The sequence below is a fragment of the Macaca nemestrina genome, chromosome 5 (genome assembly GCF_043159975.1).
Source record: "Macaca nemestrina isolate mMacNem1 chromosome 5, mMacNem.hap1, whole genome shotgun sequence".
Lineage (NCBI taxonomy): Eukaryota > Metazoa > Chordata > Mammalia > Primates > Cercopithecidae > Macaca > Macaca nemestrina.
Genome location: NC_092129.1, coordinates 86,824,350 through 86,850,885, shown reverse-complemented (window position 1 = coordinate 86,850,885; position 26,536 = coordinate 86,824,350). Strand labels below are relative to the sequence as shown.

General features: G+C 37.4%; 1 protein-coding gene across 16 annotated transcripts in view; it reads right to left on the bottom strand.

The window, feature by feature from the left end:
- LOC105499057 (ubiquitin specific peptidase 45) overlaps nucleotides 1-26,536 on the bottom strand; it is a 100,163-nt gene that overhangs the window by 33,950 nt on the left and 39,677 nt on the right. For 8 of the 16 annotated variants that reach the window (XM_011771460.3, XM_011771465.3, XM_071096691.1 and 5 more), the window contains 5 exons: nucleotides 21,967-22,054; nucleotides 14,245-14,326; nucleotides 12,066-12,157; nucleotides 10,501-10,557; nucleotides 10,027-10,170 (listed from right to left, as the gene is read on the bottom strand). In XM_011771460.3, coding sequence (XP_011769762.2) covers nucleotides 10,027-10,170; nucleotides 10,501-10,557; nucleotides 12,066-12,157; nucleotides 14,245-14,326; nucleotides 21,967-22,054 — 463 coding nt within the window. The other 8 variants (XM_011771464.3, XM_071096688.1, XM_071096690.1 and 5 more) reach the window with 7 other exon arrangements.

Genomic DNA, 26,536 nt, shown 5'->3' with positions numbered 1-26,536 from the left:
ACATTGAACTAAAAAGTTTCTGCACAGAAAAGGAAATAATCAACAGAGTGAAGAGACCCCTATTGAATGGGAGAAAATATCTGCAAACTCTTCATCCTATAAGGAACTAATGTTAGACATTTCCCAAAAGAAGACATCCAAATGGCCAAGAGGTATATGGAAAAAAAAAAATGCTCAACATCCCTAACCATCAAGGAAATGCAGATCAAAACCACAATAAAATATCATTTTACCCCAGTTAGAATGGTTATTATCAAAAAAGACAAATAATAAGATGCCTTCAAGAATGTGGAGAAAAGGAGTCTGATACACTGCTGGTGGGAATGTAAATTAGTACAGCCATCATAGAAAACAGTATGGAGATGGCTGGGCGTGGTCAGAATCTCAGCAGTTTGGGAGGCCAAAGTGGGTGGATCACGAGGTCAGGAGTCCAAGACCATCCTGGCCAACATGGTGAAAACCCTGTCTCTACTAAAAATACAAAAAAATAAGCTGGGCGTGATGGCAGGTGCCTGTAATCCCAGCTACCCGGGAGGCTGACGCAGTGGAATCACTTGAACCCAGGAGACGGAGGTTGCAGTGAGCCGAGATCACACCGCTGCACTCCAGCCCAGGTGACAAAGTGACACTCCATCTCAAAAAACAAAAAAACAAACACAACAGTATGGAGATTTCTCAAAAAATTAAAATAGGGCCAGGTACAATGGCTCACACCTGTAATCCCAGCACTTTGGGAGACTGAGGTGGGTGGATCACTTGAGGTCAGGAGTTCGAGACCAGCCTGCGGAACATGGTGAAACCCAGTCTCTAATAAAATACAAAAATTAGCTGGGCATGGTAGCACACGCCTGTAGACCCAGCTACTTGGGAGATGAAGGCTGAGGCATGAGAATCACTGGAACCCAGAAGGAAGAGGTTGCAGTGAGCTGAGACTGTGCCACAGCACTTCAGCCTGGGCAATGGAGTGAGACTCTGTCTCAAACAACAACAACAACAATAACAACAACGACAAACTAAAATAGAGCTACCGTAAGATCCAGCAATCCCACTACTAGACATTTATCCAAAGAAAAGAAAATCAGTGTATCAAAAGGATACCTGCACCCCCATGTTTACTGTAGTGCTATTCACAATAGCCAAGATATGGAATCAATCTAAGTGTCCATCAGTAGTTGAATGGATAAATGTAGTATATATCAATAATGGAATACTCTTTGGCCCTAAAAAGAATGAAATTCTGTCATTTGCATTAACATGGATTGAACTGGAGATCATTGTGTTAAGTGAGGCAAGTTAGGCACAGAAAGGCAAATATCCCATGTTCTCACTCTTACGTGAGAGCTAAAAAAAAAAAAAAAAAAAGAATGTTGGGGCAGGCATGGTGGCTCATGCCTGTAATCCCAGCACTTTGGGAGGCCGAGGTGGGCAGATCATGAAGTCAGGAGATCGAGACCATCCTGGCTAACAAGGTGAAACCCCATCTCTACTAAAAATACAAAAATTAGCCGGGCTTGGTGGTGGGCGCCTGTAGTCCTGGCTACTCAGGAGGCTGAGGCAGGAGAATGGCGTGAACCTGGGAGGCAAAGCTTGCAGTGAGCTGAGACTGCGCCACTGCACTCCAGCCTGGGCAAGAGAGCGAGACTCAGTCTCAAAAAAAAAAAAAAAAAAAAAAAAAGGTTGATCTTCTGAAAGTAGAGTGTAGAATGATAGATATCAGAGGCTTAGAAGAGAGTGAATGAGGGTGTCGTGGAGGAGCTAAAAAGAGAGGTACGTTAGTTGAGTACAAAGAGTTAGAAGGAATAGTTCTAATGTTCCATAGAACAGTATCCATAGAACAGTATGGTAACTACAGTTAACAACAATAGATTATATATTTCAAGGTAGCTAAAAGAGAAAATCTGAAATGTGCTCATTGCAAAGAAATGATAAATGCTTAAGGTAACTGATATCCCAAATACCCTCACTTGATCACAATACATTCTATATACATGTATCAAAATATCACATATACATCATAAATATGTACAAATATTATGTACCAAATTAATGGTCAATGGAAAAATATAGACCCATACAGGTTTTTAGTAACTTGTCCAAGATCATATAACTAATAAAAATAGCTGTGTCCAGAATCCAATTAATCTCATTTCTAATTGAATAGTTTCCAAACTCAGGTGATTATCAGACTCACCTAAGAGGGCTTGCTTTAAAAGATACGTATCCGAGGCATTACCACTAAGAAATTCCCATTAATGATGTCTGAGGTTGGGTATGAGAATTTGTTTGAATAGACAGGTGATTCTCATGATCAGCTGGTCTGAGGAACTTTTGAATGAGACTATTCTATCTATCCTTTTTATCCTCCTGCTCCCAGTGAAATATAAAAGTACCCATTCCCATCCTTGTTTTTTGCTTAGTGGACATATGATGGATTTAATCCACTAAAAATATCCTAAGTTTATAACGTAAATTAGGATCAAAGATTAAGTCTATTTTGAAAAAATAACCAAAACTACATGGGAGAAAGCTTACTATCAAAGAAGTGATACAGGATAGAAGAGTATGATTCTGGAACTAGACTGCCCGGATTCAAATTTAAGTTCTCCAATTTACTAGCTGGGTGATGTTGAAAAAATTACTTGACATCTCAGTATTCCAGTTTCCTCACCCATAAAGCGAAAGCACCAGCCCACATTGGGTTGTCATGGTGGTTAAATGAGACAGTATGTAGAAAAGCCCACAGAGCAGTGCCTAGCCCATAGTAAGCAGCATAAGTACCAGCTATTATTATTATTATATTATTATTATTTTGAGACAGAATCTCACTCTGTCGCCCAGGCTGGAGTGCAGTAGCACGATCTCGGCTCACTGCAACCTCCACCTCCTGGGTTCAGGCAATTCTCCTGCCTCAACTTCCCGAGTAGCTAGGACTACAGGCGTGTGCCACCATGACTGGCTAATTTTTTGTATTTTTAGTAGAGATAGGGTTTCACTGTGTTAGCCAGGATGGTCTCCACTCCGGACCTCGTGATCCGCCTGCCTTGGCCTCCCAAAGTGCTGGGATTACAGGCGTGAGCCACCGTGCTCAGCCAGTATCAGCTATTATTATTGGCGGCAATCATGAGAATAAGCTCAGTGGTTTCCCTAAACACCATCCATGTACAAAGCACTGAACTAGGCACCTGACACATAGTGGCAAGAAGGACAGACTCAGTTCCTGTTTGCAGATCCTACAATCCATCCCAATAGAAGTATGGTAAAACATAAGTTCAAGTCAGCAGGGGGCAGTATACCTGGTTAAGAACATGGTCCTTGTTTAACCTGTCTGAATCTCCATTTCTGCCATAGGCTACCTGTATGATCTTAGGCATGTTATTTAATCCATCTCTTGACTCAATATAATTGGTGTAAATAACTGAAAACAGTGATCATGACATAATTAAGAACTCAAATGTTAGGTACAATTTTTGTTATGACAGGAGAAATACAGTGCTATAGAAAGCCAGAGGAAAAGAACTAATCCAGAATTGAGTGGATCAGAGAAATATGCAGAAATTGAGCAGAGGCTACAGGAGGAGAATGGGACTGTTCCTGGCAGAAGAAACAGTTCAAAGGCCCACAGGTAAGACAAAGAACAAGAAATTAGGGAAGTCTAGCTAGAAAATGAGTACAAATGTTGGGAGGTGAGAAGGACAGACAAAAATTAACCAGATGCACGTAAGTCACAGACTTTGTGTGTTTTGAACAGCAATGAGATTTCTTTTTTCAAGTTTTATTTTAGGTTCAGGGTATATGTGCAGGTTTGTTGTAAAGGTAAATTTGTGTCACAGGGGTTATACAAATTATTTCTTCACCCAGGTACTAAGCCTAGTATCTGATATTATTTTTTCTGATCCTCTCCCTACTCCTATCCTGCATCCTCCAGTAGGCCCTAGTGTCTTTGTTCCCTTGCGTCCAAGTGTACTCTATGTTTAGCTCCCACTTATAGGTGAGAACATGTGGTATTTGGTTTTCTGTTCCTATGTGAGTTTGCTAATGACAATAGCCTCCAGCTCCATCCACGTTCCTGTAAAAGGCAAGATTTTATTCTTTTTTATGGCTGCATAGTATTCCATGGTCTATATGTACAACATTTTCTTATCCAAACTGTCATTGATCAGCATTTAGGTTGATTCCATGTCTTTGCTATTGTGAATAGTGCTGCAATGAACATTCACATACATGTGTTTTTATGGTAAAATGATTTATATTCCTTCAGGTATATATCCAGTAATGGAAATGCTGGGTCAAATGGTAGTTCTGTTTTTAGCTCTCTGAGGAATAGCCATACTGCTTTCCACAATGGTTGAGCTAATTTATACTTCTATCAACAGTGTATAAGCATTCCCTTTTCTCTGCAGCCTCGCCAGCATTTGTTATTTTTTGACTTTTTAGTAACAGCATTCTGACTGGTGTGACATGGTATCTCACTGTGGTTTTGATTTGCATTGCCCTAATCAGTGATGTTGAGTTTTTCTTATGCCTGTTGGCTTGATTCTGAGGGCTACAAGGAATAGGAATAAGATGACCAATTTTGTATTTTAGAAATATTGCTCTGTCTGCAATGTGGAGCGCCAAATGGTGGTGGGGAAAGGGGAGAGGAGTGGGGTCTAGGGAAACAAAAAATTAAGCAGGTGGCTACATTATAATTCCCTATCTTTTCTCTTAGACCTTTGGGTAGTGCTTTTTTTTTGCCTCACATAATTTTCCAATAAAAAATATCTAGTCATGGTTTCCTTTCACTATTTTTTAAACTTTCTAAAATATTCAGTCTAGATCTTTTGCCTTTCCACCAGTGCTAACTTTTATTTGTATTCACATTACTATATCTTGGTTTTAATTCTTTTTTCCTCACCTGATGCTTCTTTATCATCCTTCATATTAAACTTTGTTCAGTTTTAATGAGATAACAGTAGTATAATTTAGCAAAGAGAAGAAGTGAAAAACTCAATTTACTATCAAATCAGTACTTGTACCTCTATTATTAAAAGATGCAAGGAGCTTCTCTTTTTGTTACAGACACTAAGTAGAGGGGAAAAGCCCACTTTTAAACTTTAAAAATATAAGAAATGAAAATGATCAAAGGGGAAATATATGACCTTCTCTGAGTGTTTCCAAAATTCCCAATAGTAAATTGAGCCAACACCACATGAAAAACAAAAATATCCTTGCAACTGTTTTACTTGGACTTTAAAACTACTAAGTATCTATTCAATTTAATCCTTAAAAAAATTTACATAGGTTAAGTTGCCATTTTCTCAGATACTTCTGTATAATAAATACCTTGAGCAATTTAGCACCTAGGAAAAATGGTAAAATCAGGTAAGATCCCTTTGAATACAGGGTTTTCCTCAAATCTATTTTTAAATATATTGATAGATACTGTAACTACACCAGTATTCTTTTGGTGACTGGTCTGATTGGTCAAAGAACAAAGATTGAAATTTTCCTAATTTCTTCCATGTAAATAAGAGGACTGTGATTTTCTGAATATAACCCCAATGATGAGAAGCACAACACACGTTTCAGGAATTCCATAATAACATCTTTTATAATAACTAAAAAGAAAACAGAGGAAATAAGATGGAACACAAAAATTATTCAATTAAAACCAAAAGTGCGTGAAAAGTAGAAACAGAAATAAAGAACAGATGGGATAAATAGAAAAAAAACAACAAGATTCTGGTCTTATAACTGAATGCAAGAGCTGAGCCTCAAAGAGCTTAATTGGCAAAAGGCTGCGCAGCTAACAGGTGGTGAGAACCAAGGTTTATGTAAATTGCACCAGAGCACAGTGCACTTCTGATTCTGGCAGAAGTATTAAAGTTTTATGAAATAAAAAAAAATTTCATAAAACTAATATACTTATGTGTTGAAGCGGCTCAGAGAATTGAACTTTTGGATTTCTTTCTGAACTAATGAGCTGAGGCAGGATTTTAAATAAGGATATCAATTTGAGATTTCCCAGTCCCTACAATTATTCAATCAGCATGATGGTTTTTTAAAAAGCTGTGGGGAGGGGAAAGAAGGGAAGAAAAATAGCCTACGGAATAGACTTCACATGGTATCTTTTGGTAGCCATTTGTTGCAGCTCATTTTACCTTAGATTTTGGTTTAAAAAGGACGTCTATATATGCCTATGGCTATTTACTGTGTTTATGTATCTGCCTCCTGTTACTATTTTTTCTGTATTTAGGCCAGAAATTGACATATTCATTTTATAGTGTTTTGTTTAACTGGATTATTTGCCTGTTATCAGCAAGCAAAAGAAAATGCACTTTTTCAGCCAGGCGCGGTGGCTCAAGCCTGTAATCCCAGCACTTTGGGAGGCCGAGACGGGTGGATCACGAGGTCAGGAGATCAAGACCATCCTGGCTAACACGGTGAAACCCCATCTCTACTAAAAAACACAAAAAACTAGCCAGGCGTGGTGGCGGGTGCCTGTAGTTCCAGCTACTGGGGAGGCTGAGGCAGGAGAATGGCGTAAACCCAGGAGGAGGCGCTTGCAGTGAGGTGAGATCTGGCCACTGCACTCCAGCCTGGGCGACAGAGGGAGACTCCGTCTCAAAAAAAAAAAAAAAAAAAAAAAAAAAAGAAAGAAAATGCACTTTTTCAAGGTACTCAGAGATAACATCTTCCAACTTGAGGGCAACATTTTCTCAGCTAATTTCACTATTATTTTTATGTAATTATTTTATCATTCTTCATATTAAGTTTTTGTGTGATTTTAGATAACTAATATAATTTGGCAAAGAAAAAAGGTGAAGAACTCAAAAACTCTTAAGTACTCAAATCAGTACTTGTACCTCCAGTATAATTTTAAAAGATGTGAGGCGCTTCTATTACTGTAAGAGATTAAAGAGTACTATAAAGAAAAGTTTGTCAAAAATATCTTTTTTTTTTTTTTTTTTTGAGACGGAGTCTCACTCTGTCGCCCAGGCTGGAGTGCAGTGGCCGGATCTCAGCTCACTGCAAGCTCCGCCTCCCGGGTTCACGCCATTCTCCTGCCTCAGCCTCCGGAGTAGCTGGGACTACAGGCGCCCGCCACCTCGCCCGGCTAGTTTTTTGTATTTTTTTTAGTAGAGACTGGGTTTCACCGGATTAGCCAGGATGGTCTCGATCTCCTGACCTTGTGATCCGCCCGTTTCGGCCTCCCAAAGTGCTGGGATTACAGGCTTGAGCCACCGCACCCGGCCCAAAAATATCTTTATACTCTTATTAATAGCTTTACTAATCAGCAAAACAAGACTTTATTGATCTTTATAAAACTAGTACTGAAATTAGTTAACTACTGAATCATTCTGGTTCCATGATTAAACTGGTTCTGTAGTTGAACTATTGGAAATAACTTCTAAACATAAACTTCCTAATGACTGAAATACATTTATGTCATTTAAATTTTCGCTTCTTGAATACAGTACCTTAAAGATGTTATTAGAACTGTACTTTTCTAATTTTAGAACCATATGCAAACTTGCACTTTTTCCCATCAAAACAAAAAAAAAGGTAACTCTATTACATAAAAAAAATGTTCAATATAGAATAGGTCCAATAAAAAAAGTAACAAAAAAAGTATATGAAAAAAAATTTTTAATAAAGAGTAGGTCCAATTTGTTCAGCACAAGCACAAGTTATACCCATGTGGTGTCCAGATCTTTGAGGTATAGACAGTTTCTATATATCATATATGCATATTCTCAGTTCCTAACCAATATTGTGTGGGAAGTATTTCTCTCATACATTTGGATAGTGAATGTATTAAAACTACTTTGGCCAGTACCACAGAATCTCCTAACTCTTTAAACTAAACAAAAATTAAAAAAAATCACTACACATTTATATTTTAATAACCAGTGTTTTTTAGGGGAATAGCAACACAATTAATGCTTTAACCTTTTCAAACTCCGTAAGATGCTTTTGTTTTATACCATTAGAATAAAGCATATGCTCAAGTTGAATTTAACTGTCCTATATATCTTATGAAGCAAAGTTAGCTTTTATTTAAAGAAAACATGTTGTCCTTTCTGAAGTCTTGTGACTTCTAACATAAGCCTTCTAACAGAGTAAGTTAAATTGAGGCCCAGCGCCATGGCTCACGCCTGTAATCCCAGCACTTTGGGAGGCCAAGGCAGGTAGATCACTTGAGGTCATCAGGAGTTTGAGACCAGCCCGGCCAACATGATGAAACCCTGTCCTCTACAAAAAGTACAAAAATTAGCTGGGCATGGTGGTGTGCACATGTAGTCCCAGCTACTCGGGAGGCTGAGGCACGAGAATCACTTGAACCTGGGAGGCTGCAGTGAGCTGAGATCATGCCACTGAACTCCAGCCTGGTTGGGCAACAGTGTGAGACTCTGTCTCAAATAAATAAATAAATAAATAAATAAATAAATAAATAAAATTTTAAAAAGAGTAAGTTAAATTTAATGTCAGTTTGCCAAATTAAAACAAATCATTTCATATAAAAAAGTTTTTTCTTTGCTGAAGTATAAGTTCAGATTGATTTCTTTCCATTTTCATGGGATAATACAACAGCCTGGTATGTCCCTAGTGAAATAATAGCTCTAGACATGGTTATCAATGATCACTATTTCATGGAATAATTTTCCATTTTCATGGGATAATTGAACAACCAGGTACGTCCCTAGTAAAATAATAGGTCTAGACAATGGTTATCAATGACTGGTAATATCAAAGAAAGAGAGACATAAAACATTGTGTGCATTTAGTTGATGGAAGTATACACGCCACCACCAAAAAGTCTTCTTGCTAAAAATTAAATAAGTAATTAAATCTGAACCTAACTAGGCCTCTAGATCTGAATGTCTCAGAGGGGAAATAAAGGTGACAGAGGAACCTGTTAACACTATGCTGCTGAAAAAAAGGACCTGATTTCTTCAGCAAATAAACTGCAAAAGAGGAAAAAGAGGGAGAGGGAACCTGTAGATGAAAAGAGATTTAAGAGACACAGCAATCATTGGGAGGCTGAGGCGGGTGGATCATGAGGTCAGGAGTTCAAGACCAGCCTGACCAACATGGTGAAACCCAGTCTCTACTAAAAATACAGAAATTAGCTGGGTGTGGTGACATGCACCTGTACTCGCAGCTACTCAGGAGGCTGAGGCAGAAGAATTGCTTGAACCCAGGAGGCAGAGGTTGCAGTGAGCCAAGATCACACCACTTGGGCAACAGAGCGAGATTCCATCTCAAAAAAAAAAAGACACTGCAATCTATAGACCTCTTTTAAATCCTAAAATCCAAACTTTAGAAAGCGAAAGAAAAAACTGAGTACTTATGAGACAACTGCAGAAATTTAAATAATGACTGAATCCTTATTTATTTATAATGAATTAATATTTTTGATATGATAATGGTACTGTGGTTTTTGTTTTTTAAAAGAGTATCTCTCTGTTAGTGCTGGGCGCGGTGGCTCACTCCCGTAATACCAGCACTTTGGTAGGCTGAGGCGGGCGGATCACCTGAGGTCAGGAGTTCGAGACTAGCCTGACCAACATGGTGAAACCCTGTCTCTACTAAAAATACAAAATTAGCCAGGCGTGGTGGCACATGCCTGCAATCCCAGCTACTCAGGAGGCTGAGGCAGGAGAACTGCTTGAACCTAGCAGGTGGAGGTTGCAGTGAGCCGAGATTACGCCATTGCACTCCAGTCTAGGAAACAAGAACAAAACTCCGTCTTAAAACAAAACAAAACAAAACTCTCTTTTAGAGATACACATTGAAGTATATGATATATTTGGGATTTATTTCAAAAATAATCTGGGATTATCCAAAAATAGTCCGGGATGGGAGGAAAGGGAGGATGTGGGATATATATAGTGTACAAGTAGCCAAGTTGATAATTATGAAGCCAAAAAAATGGGTACATAAGAGTTTATTACACTATATTCTCTACTTTTAGATGTGCTTGAAACTTTTGTTAAAAAACTGTTAAAAAAACAGACATCTAACAAATGCTCATGGTCTTACCTTATCTTTAGATGAAGAATGCTTCTTGGCAGCTCTAGGTTGATGAATATTTTCTACAGTAACATTGCCATTGTATCGATCATGATCTGTCTCTCGTAAACTTCTATATTTATTCATTCTTCCCAAAAGCAAAGGTTTTGAAACCTATGTAAATGCCACGTACAGAACACAAAACCTCTTTAGCAAATAAATTCTGGATGTCCTCATCTTAAAATTTTTAACTGATTTGAAATACAAAAAATTAAATTCTCAAAATAAAAGTGTTTAAGAGTTTAAATTCCTTGAGAATAAAAACCGTATCATACTTTATGCATACTTACACAAACCCCCAAATCAGACTCAATTACAAATACAAACTCAATTATATATAAAAAATAATGACTCTCAGATATCTGGTAATATACTCAACAAATGTTTAAATAAATGATTAAATGTTCTTCACAAAAGCTTCATCATTAGTTTTCTTCTCCTTACCCTTTCTTCAATTATAGGAAGTGAAATATCAATGAACGGATCTTTCACCGTGGAGATCTTAAAAGGAAAACACATTGAAAACTTCAGTTAGAATTCTAACCTAAACACATAGTTTTGTAACTTCCTGGGCAACCTAATATTTTACATCAAAACATGTTCCTGAAAAAAATAGCGATTTAATTGGGTATTGCAGCACATTGTTAATCGAAACAAGATATTCTCAAACATCACTGAATGTGATCCAATTGAACTTTATATTACTGTCAATATGGCCTGTAATATTTAAAATAACTTCAAAATAAACTGTTTAATAAAACAGATTAAAGAGACTAGACATTTTTGGTGAGCTTAGGGCTGTAACATAAGTAAACTATGAAATGTTAAGAAAAAGCCATGAAAAAAAGCAGAGAGCTTGGCTGTGTTTTATAGATTCTTTAAGATAATTCTGTTTTAAAAGATGCTCTCTATCTTGTGAGAGAGAAATCAACTTCTGTGTTGAATAGTCTAGAAACTTAAATAATCATGATCACACATTCTGTGTTTCAATATGACAGGCTAGAATGAGATATAATTTATAATCCTGCTTCTTTAAGGCTACAGAACACAGAAAAATACTCCATAATCTGGGACAGGAAAATGAATAAAGGCTCCTTTTACTATTAAAATCTAACAGAAATTTAAACCTATCATACTCTAAGTCATACACTTACAGAAATATTCCTTACCAAGCAATTGAAAATCTACAAAAAATTCATACATGCTTTAAGTTGTTAAAGATGGCATTCAAAATAAAAATTATTAAATTCAAAGTGAGTGAAGTCTACACAAAAACCTTTAATACGTCATATAAACTTAAAATCAAATGTGATATAACCACCCTAAATTATGTTAATACATTAAATTATTTATATTGGAATTACTTTTTTTTTTGAAGCTGTGTCTCGCTCTGTTGCCCAGGCTGTAGTGCAGTAGCGCAATCTCGGCTCACTGCAACCCCACCTCCTGGGTTCAAGTGATTCTCTTGCCTCAGCCTCCTGAGTCATTGGGACCATAGGCTCCCACCACCATGCCTGGCTAATTGTTTTGTATTTTTTTAAGTAGAGACAGGGTTTCACCATGTTGGCCAGGCTGGTCTTGAATTCCTGACCTCAAGTGATCTGCCGGCCTTGGCCTCCCAAAGTACTGGGATTATAAGCATAAGCCACTGCCCCCAGTCTGGAATTATACTTTAGGGCACTGCAATGTAACATAGTTAGTTACTCTTTTCACAGAAGTTTTTCTCTCAAACAGAGAGCTAATGAATTTCAGTATATTAAGATAAGCTAAAACTGCCTCATAGGTGTGTCATGAGGAAAAAATAACACAAAACATATTCACTTTTAAAAATATATAAATTACCACATTTACTTTCTAGGAGTATAGCGTATAAAAAGACTTTCAAGAATTATGTAATCATCTGTCACAAATTTTAAAAATGACTGCCAACAATTATATGTGAAAGAAAATATAATAAAAATGATGTGATTGTAATCCATTCCATGTGAATTGAATTCTAAAGTACCTACATTTGCACATTCTTCACACATGACCGTGCTAGTTAATTCACCAATAAAGATCCGATCTATGAAGTTCATTTTCACACCTTCTTTTCCATATGCTGTAAAAATCATACTTTTTAATGCAAAAAACATGTCAACCATCCATCTAGCAGTATAACAGGCTATCTTCTGGTTATTCAAAAGTAATCTGAATAAGATATTCTGTACTATATTTAATAATATATTTTACTATACATACAATATTCCAATGTCTTTCTCCTTTACAATTTTGTAGCAGATTTATGACTATCAACTATTTTAGTCTCCAAGAAATAATGAACTGTTCTTAAACTTAATAGGTAAAACAAAACAATAACCACTATTCCTACCACACCTCAACCACTCCCATTAAAACTTAAAAAATCTCATGTCTAACCAGAAGTACACAGAAGAATGGAAAAGGAGATTATGCTATCAGGACTACGGATGCCAGGATCATGGCTACGAAAATAACAGAGTATCGTAAAACGCAAGTGTAAGGAATTAACACAGGCAATTAAGAACTCAGTTAAGAACATGGTTATATTTTTAAAAGTTAAAATTATTCTGCTCAGGAAATATTTATAAATTAAAAAAACATTCTTATGACTTGCTCTAAAATAACCTGAGGTTGGCCGGGCACGGTGGCTCAAGCCTGTAATCCCAGCGCTTTGGGAGGCCGAGGCGGGCGGATCACGAGGTCAGGAGATTGAGACCATCCTGGCTAACATGGTGAAACCCCGTCTCTACTAAAAATACAAAAAACATTAGCCGGGCGTGGCGGCGGGCACCTGTAGTCCCAGCTACTCCGGAGGCTGAGGCAGGAGAATGGAGTGAACCCAGGAGGCGGAGCTTGCAGTGAGCCGAGATGGCGCCACTGCACTCCCGTCTGGGGGACAGAGCGAGACTTCGTCTCAAAAAAAAAAAAATATAACCTGAGGTTGGGAGAAAATAGATTAAACATAAACCATGAATGCAGTTTAAGTTGGGTGACAGATGTAAAAGGGCTGCATTATACTATTCTCTCTACTTTAATAAAAATTTGAAACTTGCCATCATAAGCCATGGGAGGAAAAAGTACATTAACAAACCTATTTTTTGAGCCTCTATCTTCAAGTTTCATACAAACAATATTTAAAATCATTTAAAGTATTAGAGCACTGAATGACAGAAAACATATCTGAATATATCAACAAACATTAATTAAAATTGTATTTAAAAATACTATAATAATAAAGATGTTTCATCAAGAAAAACTATAAGCGATTGGAAATAGAGATTACAAAACTGGAAAAGGGGAAAGAAAAACTGGGTTGTTATTCTAAATATCCACGAGATGGCACTATCTCAACACAAAAGAACAAAGCATACTTGAGCAGCTACAGTTTAAAAAAATCTTGAACCTATTAAGGGGTTCAATAAAGTGCAGAGTAACAATGTGTGTATGTTTGTAAATTATAGACCCGTAGTACATACATTATAAAACCACAAAAACAAAAGTTAGAAAAAAATACAAATAATATTTTAAAATATCTTCTAAAAATTACTTCATGCTAACATTAGTTAGCATCTCAATGCAGAATATACACGTAGGGCAAGGTATATAAACCCACACTGTAGTATTGATAATGATAAATAACCAACTTTGATTAGCTAATCATCATTTGGAGCTCATATTTTTACGGATGAATAGCAAACACTAGGAGTAGGCAAAGTGCACTTACACTTGTAGCACTGTCTTCAATAAACGGTTTATTTGCAGGAGTCTTTGGAGCACTTAAGCATTTTGTCTAGCTACATCTTTAAAAAATCCATAAATCCATTGATCCAAATACATGTCAAATGATACAATATAATAAATATGAACTTTCAAGTGTGGTTGCTACTTTCAACAACCTTTCAAGTTTCCCTTAGAACACCTCACATAAAGGTATCAGTGTCAATCTGTATACATGGTATTAGCTTTATTTTTATAAATTCACATGAATACATTCTAGCATTTTCTATGTTCCACTAAAGTATTTTTCAGACATTGCAGCAACTACGCCCTCCTTTTAAAGCCACTACTTTGGTGTATTAGTTCACATAATGCTCAGTTCTTTTTCCAACTAAAATAAAAATTTAATATTTTCTTACAGAAAAAAGTTTTAACAAAGAGTCAACATACCTTTGACTTTTTTTCTAGTTTCATCATCAGCAGTTTTAGTAGTTGGGTTGTTAAATGCTTTTAGAATGCTAGCTTGTATTCGCTGTAAAACAAAGTTAATAGATTCTGGTCTAGTAATAGTTAACTCAAGCCTCATCCTCCTAATAAAAGAAGGCTTAGAGTAAATTCATTTGCCCTCTTTCTTCCTTCTCCCTGTCTCTAAAATGACACTTCTTAATTAGAACCAAAAAAGAAAATAGACCATATGAAATTTATTGTCTATGAAGACCTTTCTATATTAAGAAGCTATCAAGCTGGTTACTATAATCTCTATGCTATGTGGACTACCTCATTTATATACACATATAAATAAAGTCCAAACTTATTAATTAATGTCCATAGCAAGAAGAATCTCCCAAATTTTAATTATGGTTTTACTTGAACTTAGTTGTCAATAATGATTTGTCTTCAGCAGCTCTCAGTAAATGTCAAGGTTTATATTATATATTTCTACATCTCTTGTGTATGTTTTAGGAAAGATACAATCTCACAGAAAAGTTTCAGAATAAAACTACATATTCCAAGAATAAAACTTAATAAGTGACCTTTTTACATTAACCATGCCCCTAATTAGTGGATGAATTTTGTCTTCCTAATTCAGATTATGACAGTAGGATGAGGGTAAAGTTTGTTAATTATCTTTCAAAATTTAATTTTTTTTTTTTTTTTTTGAGAGAGAGTCTTGTTTTGTTGCCCAGGCTGGAATGCAGTGGTGTGATCACCACCCACTGGAGCTTTGACCTCCCTGGGTTCAAGTGATCCTCCTGCCTCAGCCTCCCAAGTACCTGGGACTATAGGCACACACCACGACACCTGACTAATTTGTTTTAAATTTTTTGTAGAGATGGGGTTTTGCCAAGTTGCCTAGGCTGGTCTTAAGCTCCTGAGCTCGAGCAAGCCACCTGCCTCAGCCTCCCAAAGTGCTGGAATTACAGGCATAAGCTGTCACACCTGGGTTTTCTTGTTTTTTGTTTTTTGTAGAGACAGGCTCTTCCTATGTTGCCCATCTAATAAATCAGTTTGATATATTAAGTGAAAAAAGACAAAGTACAAAAAGTTATATATATGGTATATGCCACCGTTTGAATAAAGAAAAAAAGAGCATAAAGGAAGAAAGACAAGAACATGGGATGTAAGCAACGGCAAGGCCAAAACACAAGAGAGGCAAAGGGAACTCCCGGGAGCATGGTTAGGAGGAATTCCAGAAGGATATGTGTACATCAGACATGAGAGGTAAAGAACCCAGATTGGAGCAATGAGACTTATGAATCAGACATATTGTCAACACCAAGATTCCCTTCTGCCATTATAACATGCTTTTAATCTAAGAACACAATATATGGAGAAGGAGGTGCTCACATTCTTATTCTTGCTCCATGCCCTGCTGCCTGGATGAGCAGAAGACACTCGTGACCCCTCAGAATTGTTCTGCTGTGTATAATTTATGTTTCTTCTGTGTATGATATATGTTTTTTTAACACATTCTCCTCCAATAATTGTGAAACCGACTTTCACTTATTATTAACTGGCCTGTGATTAACACATTATATTTCCTATAACTGTTTACTGTCCTCCTCAAGCATATTTTGAAAATTAATACAAGGTCAAAACACTTAAATATTTTACAAAGTAGGGGATAAAAGCAAACATAAAGCAATTCATATCGTGTGACACAAGTCCTGAAATACACTTATATACTATGAAGAAATCAAACATTAAAATGTCTCCCAGAAGCTATTAAATACTGAAATAATCTCCAATTCAGACTCAATAAATTTGAAAGTTAATATAATTCAGACATTGTCTAAGCTAAAGTTGACTTTTACGCCTTGAAAAAGAATTTATTGAACTAAAGTAAGCAAATTGGAATTGCGTAAATTCCATGCAGGGGAAATATTTAATGAACTTAAATGAAAAATTCCAATAAATACCAATGTTCACCTGTAAATATTTCATATAATCATACTTTCAAACAACTCAAGAGAAATACTTCTAACTCAACTTAGTCTGTAAATTTATCCTACAATGTAAACATTTTACTAATTCAGACATGATTTTTGATATGATTTAATGAAACTTCGCTATATATCCTGAAATGTCGTATCACTCAAAAGAAGCTAAAAAGTTACCAATTCGAGCAGCAGGAAAAAAGCTAAAAACCTGTGATTACACTCTAAAAAGAGTAAAATGAAATTGTTTACATTATTAACTTTTAAATATTAGACTTTTGCTTTTTAATTTCTATCCTAACCATGAATTTATATTCTCTACTCTAAATTGCTTAAAAGTTAATAGGTAATTCATCAAGTTGAAGAAAATAAATGAGTTTAGGTCCATATACAATAGCTCATTGTTAGGAGTTGTGTTTTGAATAATTTAGGTTAAAAGAAAGATACTTTGGTCAGGGAGCTGTTAATAACTGTAGTACGTAATCAATTAGCAGTATCAAGGTTCAACTATTTCAAATCTCCACCTTATACTTCAAAAACAAGAATGAGAATAATGTACAGTTTAAGTTAGCTGAGATATTCTGCCTTTAAAATAATTCTAACCAACAATGTATTATAGTAATAAATCTTTAAATAAAAAGGTAATATTAATTTATTGACTGCAAATTATAAGGAAAAAACAAAAGAAGCATAAATTTATAAATTAAAAAGACTGCCTTATAAAAGAACTACTTCTAGGAAATTTGATTTTGTACACGAAAAATTTACAATTTCTGCACAAATGATCCCTTAAGTACTATATTCAGCAAGAGTCTATTCCTCAACTTTGTAGTTCAGAAAAGACTTTAATGAAACCATATGAAAGGAGGTCAGTAGTTTTTCATCATTACTAAAAGATTCTGGTGGCAGACATAACATTGTAGCCTTTCTTCAATCAAGAAAACACATGGCAGTGACACACTACAACAACAGCACGATTAACAGCTGTGGAGTTCCCAGGCCAGACAATGCAGCTCCTGCCCCGATAGTCACTGTAGCTGACCGTCAGGACTGTCCTCGCTTATGAAATTGAACAGATCCACAGACTTGACATTTTAATTTTACTGCACCATCTAAAGCTCTCAAATAGTGCAAGAAAGATAAGTTTTCAAAACCAACGTGTCCTGCTGTGCTGCCTAAGATACTGTGCATCCCACTGCACCATAATGACCAAACAATAATTTTATTATAACAAAGACTGCTATCAAATTATAGAGGTAAAATAGAAAAAAAATGACAGGGATATATTTTACTTTTTTTTATAATATCAACAGAAAAAAAAAAAAAAAACCCCAAGACATAATTTTAATCCATTCACATGACTTTTAACTTCACTCACTTTTTTTTTTTTGAGAACGTGTCTCACTCCCTCACCCAGGCTAGAGTGCAGTGCCACGATCTTGGCTCACTGCAACCTCCACCCTGAGTTCAAGCGATTCTCCTGCCTCAGTCTCCTGAGTAGCTAGGATTACAGGCACACGCCACCACGCTTAGCTAATTTTTGTATTTTTAGTAGACACGGGGTTTCACCATGTTGGCCAAGCTGGTCTCAAACTCCTGACCTCCGGTGATCCGCCCACCTCAGCCTTCCAAACTGCTGGGATTACAGGAATGAGCCACCATGCCCAGCCCACTTACATAATTTTAAATTCCATTTAATGATACATGACCACCACATAGTAAACGTATTCCTGCAAACCCCAGGAAAAAAATAACTCTAGCAATTGATAAATCTGAATTAATCTTAAAGTAACTCATATCATCTGTAGGCCCATTTATTGTTTATAATATGAACAGCAACCTGTTCCCACCCTGCCAACATGCATCTATCCCCTCAACAAGAACAGCAATATATCATAATTATTGAATCTGATTTAATACTTTTTCAAATAGTAAAATAATTATGGTTACATTTTAAATAGCAGGCTTAAAATCATTATTTCTACTGACTACAGATGTCCAAGCATTAAAATTAAACTTCAATCAGCAGTATTTTATAGAATTAGAAAGATCATTAGTTTGGGAGTCAGAAAGACTTGAGTTTGAAGCTCAACTCTAAGTATCAGTTCCTAGCTCTAAGAAAATTTGATCAAATACTAACTAGGGGATTATGCTAATATCCTCAATGGTTAACTAATTATAAATCTCTTTTTTTTCTTTTTTAGACACAATGTAGGTAAAATGACACAGTATTATCCTGTCAGTTTATCAGTTTATTCAAATACAACATATTCAAAATAATTGCAAATCACAAAGAAACTAGCTAGTACAACATATAAGAATAATTATTTTGATTTCTTCCCAATTCAAATTCTCAAAAGAAGTTGTGTTTAAGGTTAAGCACATACAACTCATTCAAAAAACGTTCACAGGGAGCCTGGAGTGGCAGCTCATGCCTGTGATCCCAGCACTTTGGGAGGTCAATGCAGGCAGATTACTTGAGGTCAGGAGTTCGACACCAGCCTGGCCAAAGTAGTAAAACCCTGTCTCTACTAAAAATACAAAAAAAAAAAAAAAAAAAAAAAAAAAAAAAAATTAGCCAGGCTTGGTGATATATGTCTGTAATCCCAGCTATTCAAGAGGCTGAGGCTGAGGCAGGAGAATCACTTGACCCCAGGAGGTTGGAGGTTACAGTGAGCCGAGATCACACCACCACACTTCAGCCTAAGCAGCAGAGTAAGACACTGTCTAAATAAATAAATAAGCAAGCCTAGTCAACATAGTGAAACCCCATTTCTACTAAAAGTACAAAAATTAGCTGGGAATGGTGGCACGCACCTGTAATCCCAGCTGCTTGGGAGGCTGAGGCAGGAGAATCACTTGAACCTGGGAAGCAGAGGTTGCAGTGAGCTGAGATCATGCCACTGCACTCCAGGCTGGGTGACAGAGTGAGACCCTGTGTCAAAACAAAAAACAAAAAAAAAACCACACACAAACAAAAATTCACAGAACACCTACTATGTGCAAGGCACACAGGACAGAGACAATACATAATACCATTCCTCAAACAGATCACAATCTAAGAAAGCTGACAGACAGGGACATTAAATAGAAAGTGGTAGCATTTATGATCAATTACATAAAAGTAGAGAAGTGGCAGAAAGGGAATGATACCTCTAAAAGCTGAATTAGCTTAATAAGAAAGTCAATAAACAGATAATTAAAAACGGACAATTAAAAATAGGATTGTGATACGTGACGTTTTGTAGCAGGAGAGAGTAATTAACTCAATCCTTATTTTTAAAGGAAACTTTAAAGAAAATGTTAGAACTCTAATTTTCTCTTCACTGGAAATTGGTCACTGTCAGGCCTCTGAGCCCAAGTTAAGCCATTATATCCCCAGTAACCTGCACGTATACATCCAGATGTCCTGAAGCACCTGAAGATCCACAGACGTGAAAATAGCTTAATTGATGACATTCCACCATTGTGATTTGTTTCTACCCCATCCTAACTGATCAATGTTCTTTATAATCTCCCCCACCCTTAAGCAGTTTCTTTGTAATTCTCCCCACCCTTGAGAATGTACTTTGTGAGATCCACCCCCTGACCCCAAAACATTGCTCTTAACTCCACTGCCTATCCCAAAACCTATAAGAACTCATGATAATCCCATCACCTTTGCTGACTCCTTTTTCGGACTCAGCCCGCCTGCACGCAGGTGAAATAAACAGCCATGTTGCTCACACAAAGCCTGTTTGGTGATCTCTTCACACGGACACGTGAAACAGTCACTAGCAGTAAAGAGACACTGCCACACTACAATTAAAACACAGGATTTTTGTTGTTTTTTGAGGTAGGCCCTTGCTCTGTTGCCCAGGCTGGAGTGCAGCGGTGCGATCACAGCTCACTGCAACCTCCGCCTCTTGGGTTCAAGTGGTTCTCATGCCTCAGTCACCCGAGAAGCTGGGATTACAGGTGTGCACCACCACGCCTGGCTAATTTTTGTGTTTTTAGTAGACACATGGTTTCACCATGTTGACCAGGCTGGTCTGAAATTCCTGAGCTCAAGTGATCCACCCACCTTGGCCTCCCAGAGTGCTGGAATTACAAGCATGAGCCACCATACCCGGCAGAATTTTTTTTTAAAAAAGGAAGGTCAATCATGCCTAGCACTACTTATCACAAGCATGTATGTACTTCACTGAACACTTGGCTGCTTTTATTACATATTACCATATAGATTAAGAAGCATATCTGCCTTGAATGGAAAACAGGTTTTCACCTATTATTCCAGTTATGACTGACAAGGGCTGCCCACAGTGGTGTGCTCAGAAAATAATTCTGGACTGTTAGGAACGATTAACAATGTCTTTTATGAGTAAGAGGGAGGAAAACAGAGAGTGCGTACTGTGTATCTGACATCCTTAATATCTTGCATTTTCTCTGATAAACTGAATCCTATGTGCATAGGAAACCCCTCCTGAGAAGAAGTTGAATTTAACTAATTTAACATTAAAGTTAATAAAGAGCCAATCATTTAGGGGATAGGCCTACAATCAACACTGTTTGGGGAATCTATCCAGTCCATGAGCTATTCCTTCTGAGAAATGCTCTCTCATCCAAGAGGCTGGGACTCCTCTCTCCTAGCCACAAACAACTGATCCATGAGTGGAATCTAATCCAACATGGAATAATGAAGTTTCTCTCCACTGGGAATTTAAAAATCAAGAATCATGAATAGCCAATATAGTTTTTACATACATGGAACTATGACATACAAATACTGCTTGGTCTGCATGGAGAAAAATGAAGAAAATTATCTACAGAGCCAGAGAAACTAGGATAAGAAGAAGAATGCTTTCTGGATTCCTGACAGCTTTCCTGTTCCTATATCCCCCAGGAATATCTCCCTGCATCTTAAGATTCCCTATTCTTTTTTTTTTTTTTTAACGGCATTTCACTCTGTCACCCAGGCTGGAGTAGAGTGGCACGATCTTGGCTCACTGCAACCTCCACCTCCGGGGTTCAAGCGTTTATCTTGCCTCAGCCTCCCAAGTAGCTGGGATTACAGGCGCACGCTACCACATCTGGCTAATTTTTATATTTTTAGTAGAGACAGGGTTTCACCATGTTTCCCAGGCTGGTCTTGAACTCCTGACCTCAGGTGATCCACCTGCCTCAGCCTTCCAAAGTGTTGGGATTACAGGCATGAGCCACCATGCCTGGCCACAATTCCTTTTTACTTAAGCTAGTTTAAATTATTTTATTTACAGCCAAAGGGCATTAACGAAAAAGGACAATAGGGCTGTAAAAGGATAAAGGTGAATATCTTACAGAAGAAAGAAAAATATCTAGAATATTTATTCTAAAAAATTAAATTATTTCTCAACTGTACTTTTAAATTGTAGTAGAAATTTCTTGTTTTTTGTTTGTTTGTTTTTTGAGACACAGTCTTACTCTGTCACCCAGGCTGGAGTAATGCAGTAGCATGACCTCGGCTCACTGCAACCTCTGCCTCCTGAGTTCAAGCAATTCTCATGTCTCAGCCTGCCAAGTAGCTGGAATTACAGGCATGCACCACCATACCCGGCTAATTTTTATGTTTTAGTAGAGAGGAGGTTTCACCATATTGGCTAGGCTGGTCTCAAACTCCTGACCTCAGATGATACACCCCGCCTTGACCCCTCAATACTTCCTTAGTTTTGTATCCTCTTCTTGAAGAGAATATATGATATACGTAAAGAAACCTGACCTTTGTTTCTTCTGTCCTCACTGCATCCAGAAGATAATGAAGAAGCTCCTGACTGTCCTGTTGCTGGAAATCTTTAAATCGAGGTGCCCTGTGATGTAAAGACAAAAGAGGAAAGAAAAAAAGCATAATCATTCCATGGTTCAACACTCTTGTCTAAATGCACTTGAAATAGCATATTATTAGCTGGGTGCGGCAGCCTACACCTGTAATCCCAGCACTTTGGGAGGCTGAGGGGCAGATCACTTAAGCTCAGGAGTTCAAGACCAGCCTGGGCAACAAGGCAAAACCCCGTTCTCTACCAAAACACACACCCACACACACAAAATGGCATAAAGACGCAGTTTACTACTTTTCCAACTAAATAGACAAAATGTGATTACTGGTCCAATTAGGGTGTGATCTTAAGTGTGCACTGAGAATACGGCTATCATTTATTAAGCAATTACTACATGTTAAGCACAATACTAGTAGTTTGTCACACGTTCAGGCATAATCCTCCAACAACTTTGCTGGGATGTACTGTTTTCTCCAACTTACACGCGAGGACTCAGCAGTATTGTTTAAATCATTTGCAAGGTCATACGGCTGGCAAATTAACCAGTATTCAAACCCAAGCCACTGTCATTTATTATCTTCCTACCTTAACCAAAAGGAAAGCGAGAGAGTATTTATATTAAAATAAAGGACTATAACTTGATCTCCCTGTGAATATATTTTTTACGGACTTGATAATTAAAATTCCTCTGTATTAATTTAATAGAAAGATGAGGTACTATTCATGGAGACACTGACATAGGAAATATGTGGTTGATTCAGTTACTTTAAAAAGTAATCTACAGTAAACTCTAATGCTAAAATGAACATTTTGCCTTAAGAAGCAGACAAGTATTAAATCTAGAAAGTGTCCTGACCTAAGATGAAGAAATAATTGTCAAAACACAAAAGAATGAGAATAGACTATAGAAGACAAATTCACAACTATTGATGATATTTATAACATATCTCATGTGATATACAAAACAGCACTGTTCAGGAATTTATAATTAATATAAGTTCTACTTTATGCTTGAGAAAACTGAAGAACAAGCTAAGTGCCACTAACGTAACTACAGGTCTTTTGACTGAGTGCAGTACTTAATTATTTTTAATTATTATCTTATTTTTGTGAGACAGAGTTTCACTCTGTCACCCAGGCTGGAGTGCAGTGGCACAAACTCAGCTCACTGCAACCTCCGCCTCCCGGATTCAAGTAATTCTCCTGCCTCAGCCTCCTGAGTGACTGGGACTACAGTTGCCTGCCACACCTGCCATCGTGCGTGGCTAATTTCTGTATTTTTAGTACAGGTGGGGTTTCACCATGTTGGCCAGGCTGCTCTCGAACTCCTGACCTCAAATGATCCACCCACCTCAGCCTCTCAAAGTGCTGGAATTACAGGCATAAGCCATCACGCCCGGCCAAGTGCAGTACTTTCAGCATTATTCTTCATTATCTCAGGATAAATATTCATCCTAATAATACAAAGAAAGTGAGTCCCTGACTGCTAAAACATTAACTGGTAGTCAATCTAGCCTGTAAGAGGAAACACCACTCCAGACATTCTTGCTAACTAGCAGCACATAGCAACATGCTGACAATACTTTATTACCTTGATGGGCTTCCCTACCTGCACGTGGTGTCCAGAACCTACCTCCTAGATTAGAGATGAGGACAGAAATCAAGATGGACACATATTCTAATCCTATCTGGACCTCCACAGCTGGCATCAGGAGAGGCAGAAACTGCAGAACCCTGCACTTATGCTGTACACTCCAAGGAAGGCCAGTGAAGTAGCAGACGACTAGAATAGGGAGCAGGAGAATCCTTTAGAGATCTTCACTAGCCAAGGGGTAGCTAGGAGGAGGGGCCAGTTTATGGCTTTCAAAACAGACACACAAGAAGGAAATCATTCCTCAACAAAGAGAAACGGCTTCCACCATGTCTCTGCCTATAGCTCCATCTCAACCACTGCAAAAACTATTTACTGCCTTCTAAACCACTGAAGAAAATTTAATAAACTTAGATTTGCTTTTTCTTTTTTACCTAGAAATGGGCAAAAAAAAAAATCACAGGATGATTTATAGACTCTATGATGGAGCCCGTCTGAGCTACCCACATCAAGAGAGACTTTCAAACCTATTAAAGGATTAAAAGAGAAAAATCACCAAACATATGAAAATATTCAGCCTATTCAAAATAAGGGGAACACTAAGGATTCCCAGGAAATGTACTTTAGTAAAAGTACTGCCATGAGAAAGAGGAGAGGACTTTTGAAAACCTCAAGGCATAAGAGAAAAATACATGTACAAGCATAAATTATGAGACTGTCAAGAAAAAGAAATTTAATCCACTTCTATGTTCATCACAGTGCTATTCACAATAGCAAAGACATGGAATCAACCTAGGTGCCCATAAATGGTGGATTGGATAAAGAAAATGTGGTCCATATACACCATGGAATACTACACAGCCATAAAAAAAAGAACAAAATGATGTCCTTTGCAGCAAGCAACATGGAAGCAGCTGAAAGCTGTCACCCTAAGTGAACTAATGCAGAAGCAGAAAACCAAATAAAACAAACAAAAAACACAAAGTTGAAGACCTCGCTCCCAAATAAGGCTCATCACAAGTGGTCAAAGTGTCTGATAATCACCACTGTAATAGAAACTTCAAGAGACTGGTTCACGTACACACAACATGAATAAACCACAAATTTTGCCAAGTGAAAGAAGTCAGATAAAAAAGAGTACACCCTGTATGATTCCATTTCTATAGAATTCCCCCAAATGCAAACTAATCTACTGCAACACAAACACAGGTAAGGAGTATACCACCCAGGGATGGAGTTTAGGGGAGAGGTTCCAGAGAAAGGGATTACAAAGGGGCCCCCAAAACTTTGGGGGGTGATGGATACATTCATTATACTGAATGAATGTACGTATACACACACACACACACACACAAAGTGTATAGATATGTCAAAACTTATCCAATAGTATATTTTTCAGCGAGACAGGGTGACAGGAGTGCAATGACACTAACAGCTCACTGTACACTCAAAACTCCTAGGCTCAAGTGATCCACCTACCTCAGCCTCTAGAGTAGCTGGGACTACAGGTGTGCACCATCACAGCTCTGGCAAATTTTTTTTTTTCATAGTTTGAGTCTCCCTGTGTTGTCCTGGTTAGTCTCAAACTCCTGGCCTCAGGCAGTTCTCCCACCTTGGCTCCCAAACTGCTGGGATTACAGGTGTGAGCCACTGTGTCTGGCCCCAATAGTACACTTTAAATATGTACAATTTACTTTATGTCAAATATACCTTAGTAAAGCTAATCAGAATATCCACCAATATAATTTACTATTCCAACAGACCAAAAAAAAAAAAAAAAAAACAAAAAAAACCATGATTATTTTGATATAGAAAAAGTAATTTTTTTTAAAATTTATTATTATTATACTTTAAGTTGTAGGGTACATGTGCATAACGTGCAGGTTTGTTACATATGTATACTTGTGCCATGTTGGTGTGCTGCACCCATCAACTCGTCATTTACATCAGGTATAACTCCCAATGCAATCCCTCCCCCCTCCCCCCTCCCCATGATAGGCCCCGGCGTGTGATGTTCCCCTTCCTGAGTCCAAGTGATCTCATTGTTCAGTTCCCACCTATGAGTGAGAATATGCGGTGTTTGGTTTTCTGTTCTTGTGATAGTTTGCTAAGAATGATGGTTTCCAGCTGCATCCATGTCCCTACAAAGGACACAAACTCATCCTTTTTGATGGCTGCATAGTATTCCATGGTGTATATGTGCCACATTTTCTTAATCGAATCTGTCACTGATGGACATTTGGGTTGATTCCAAGTCTTTGCTATTGTGAATAGTGCTGCAATAAACATACGTGTGCATGTGTCTTTATAGCAGCATAATTTATAATCCTTTGGGTATATACCCAGTAATGGGATGGCTGGGTCATATGGTACATCTAGTTCTAGATCTTTGAGGAATCGCCATACTGTTTTCCATAATGGTTGAACTAGTTTACAATCCCACCAACAGTGTAAAAGTGTTCCTATTTCTCCACATCCTCTCCAGCACCTGTTGTTTCCTGACTTTTTAATGATCGCCATTCTAACTGGTGTGAGATGGTATCTCATTGTGGTTTTGATTTGCATTTCTCTGATGACCAGTGATGATGAGCATTTTTTCATGTGTCTGTTGGCTGTATGAATGTCTTCTTTTGAGAAATGTCTGTTCATATCCTTTGCCCACTTTTTGATGGGGTTGTTTGTTTTTTTCTTGTAAATTTGTTTGAGTTCTTTGTAGGTTCTGGATATTAGCCCTTTGTCAGATGAGTAGATTGCAAAAATTTTCTCCCATTCTGTAGGTTGCCTGTTCACTCTGATGGTAGTTTCTTTTGCTGTGCAGAAGCTCTTTAGTTTAATGAGATCCCATTTGTCAATTTTGGCTTTTGCTGCCATTGCTTTTGGTGTTTTAGACATGAAGTCTTTGCCCATGCCTATGTCCTGAATGG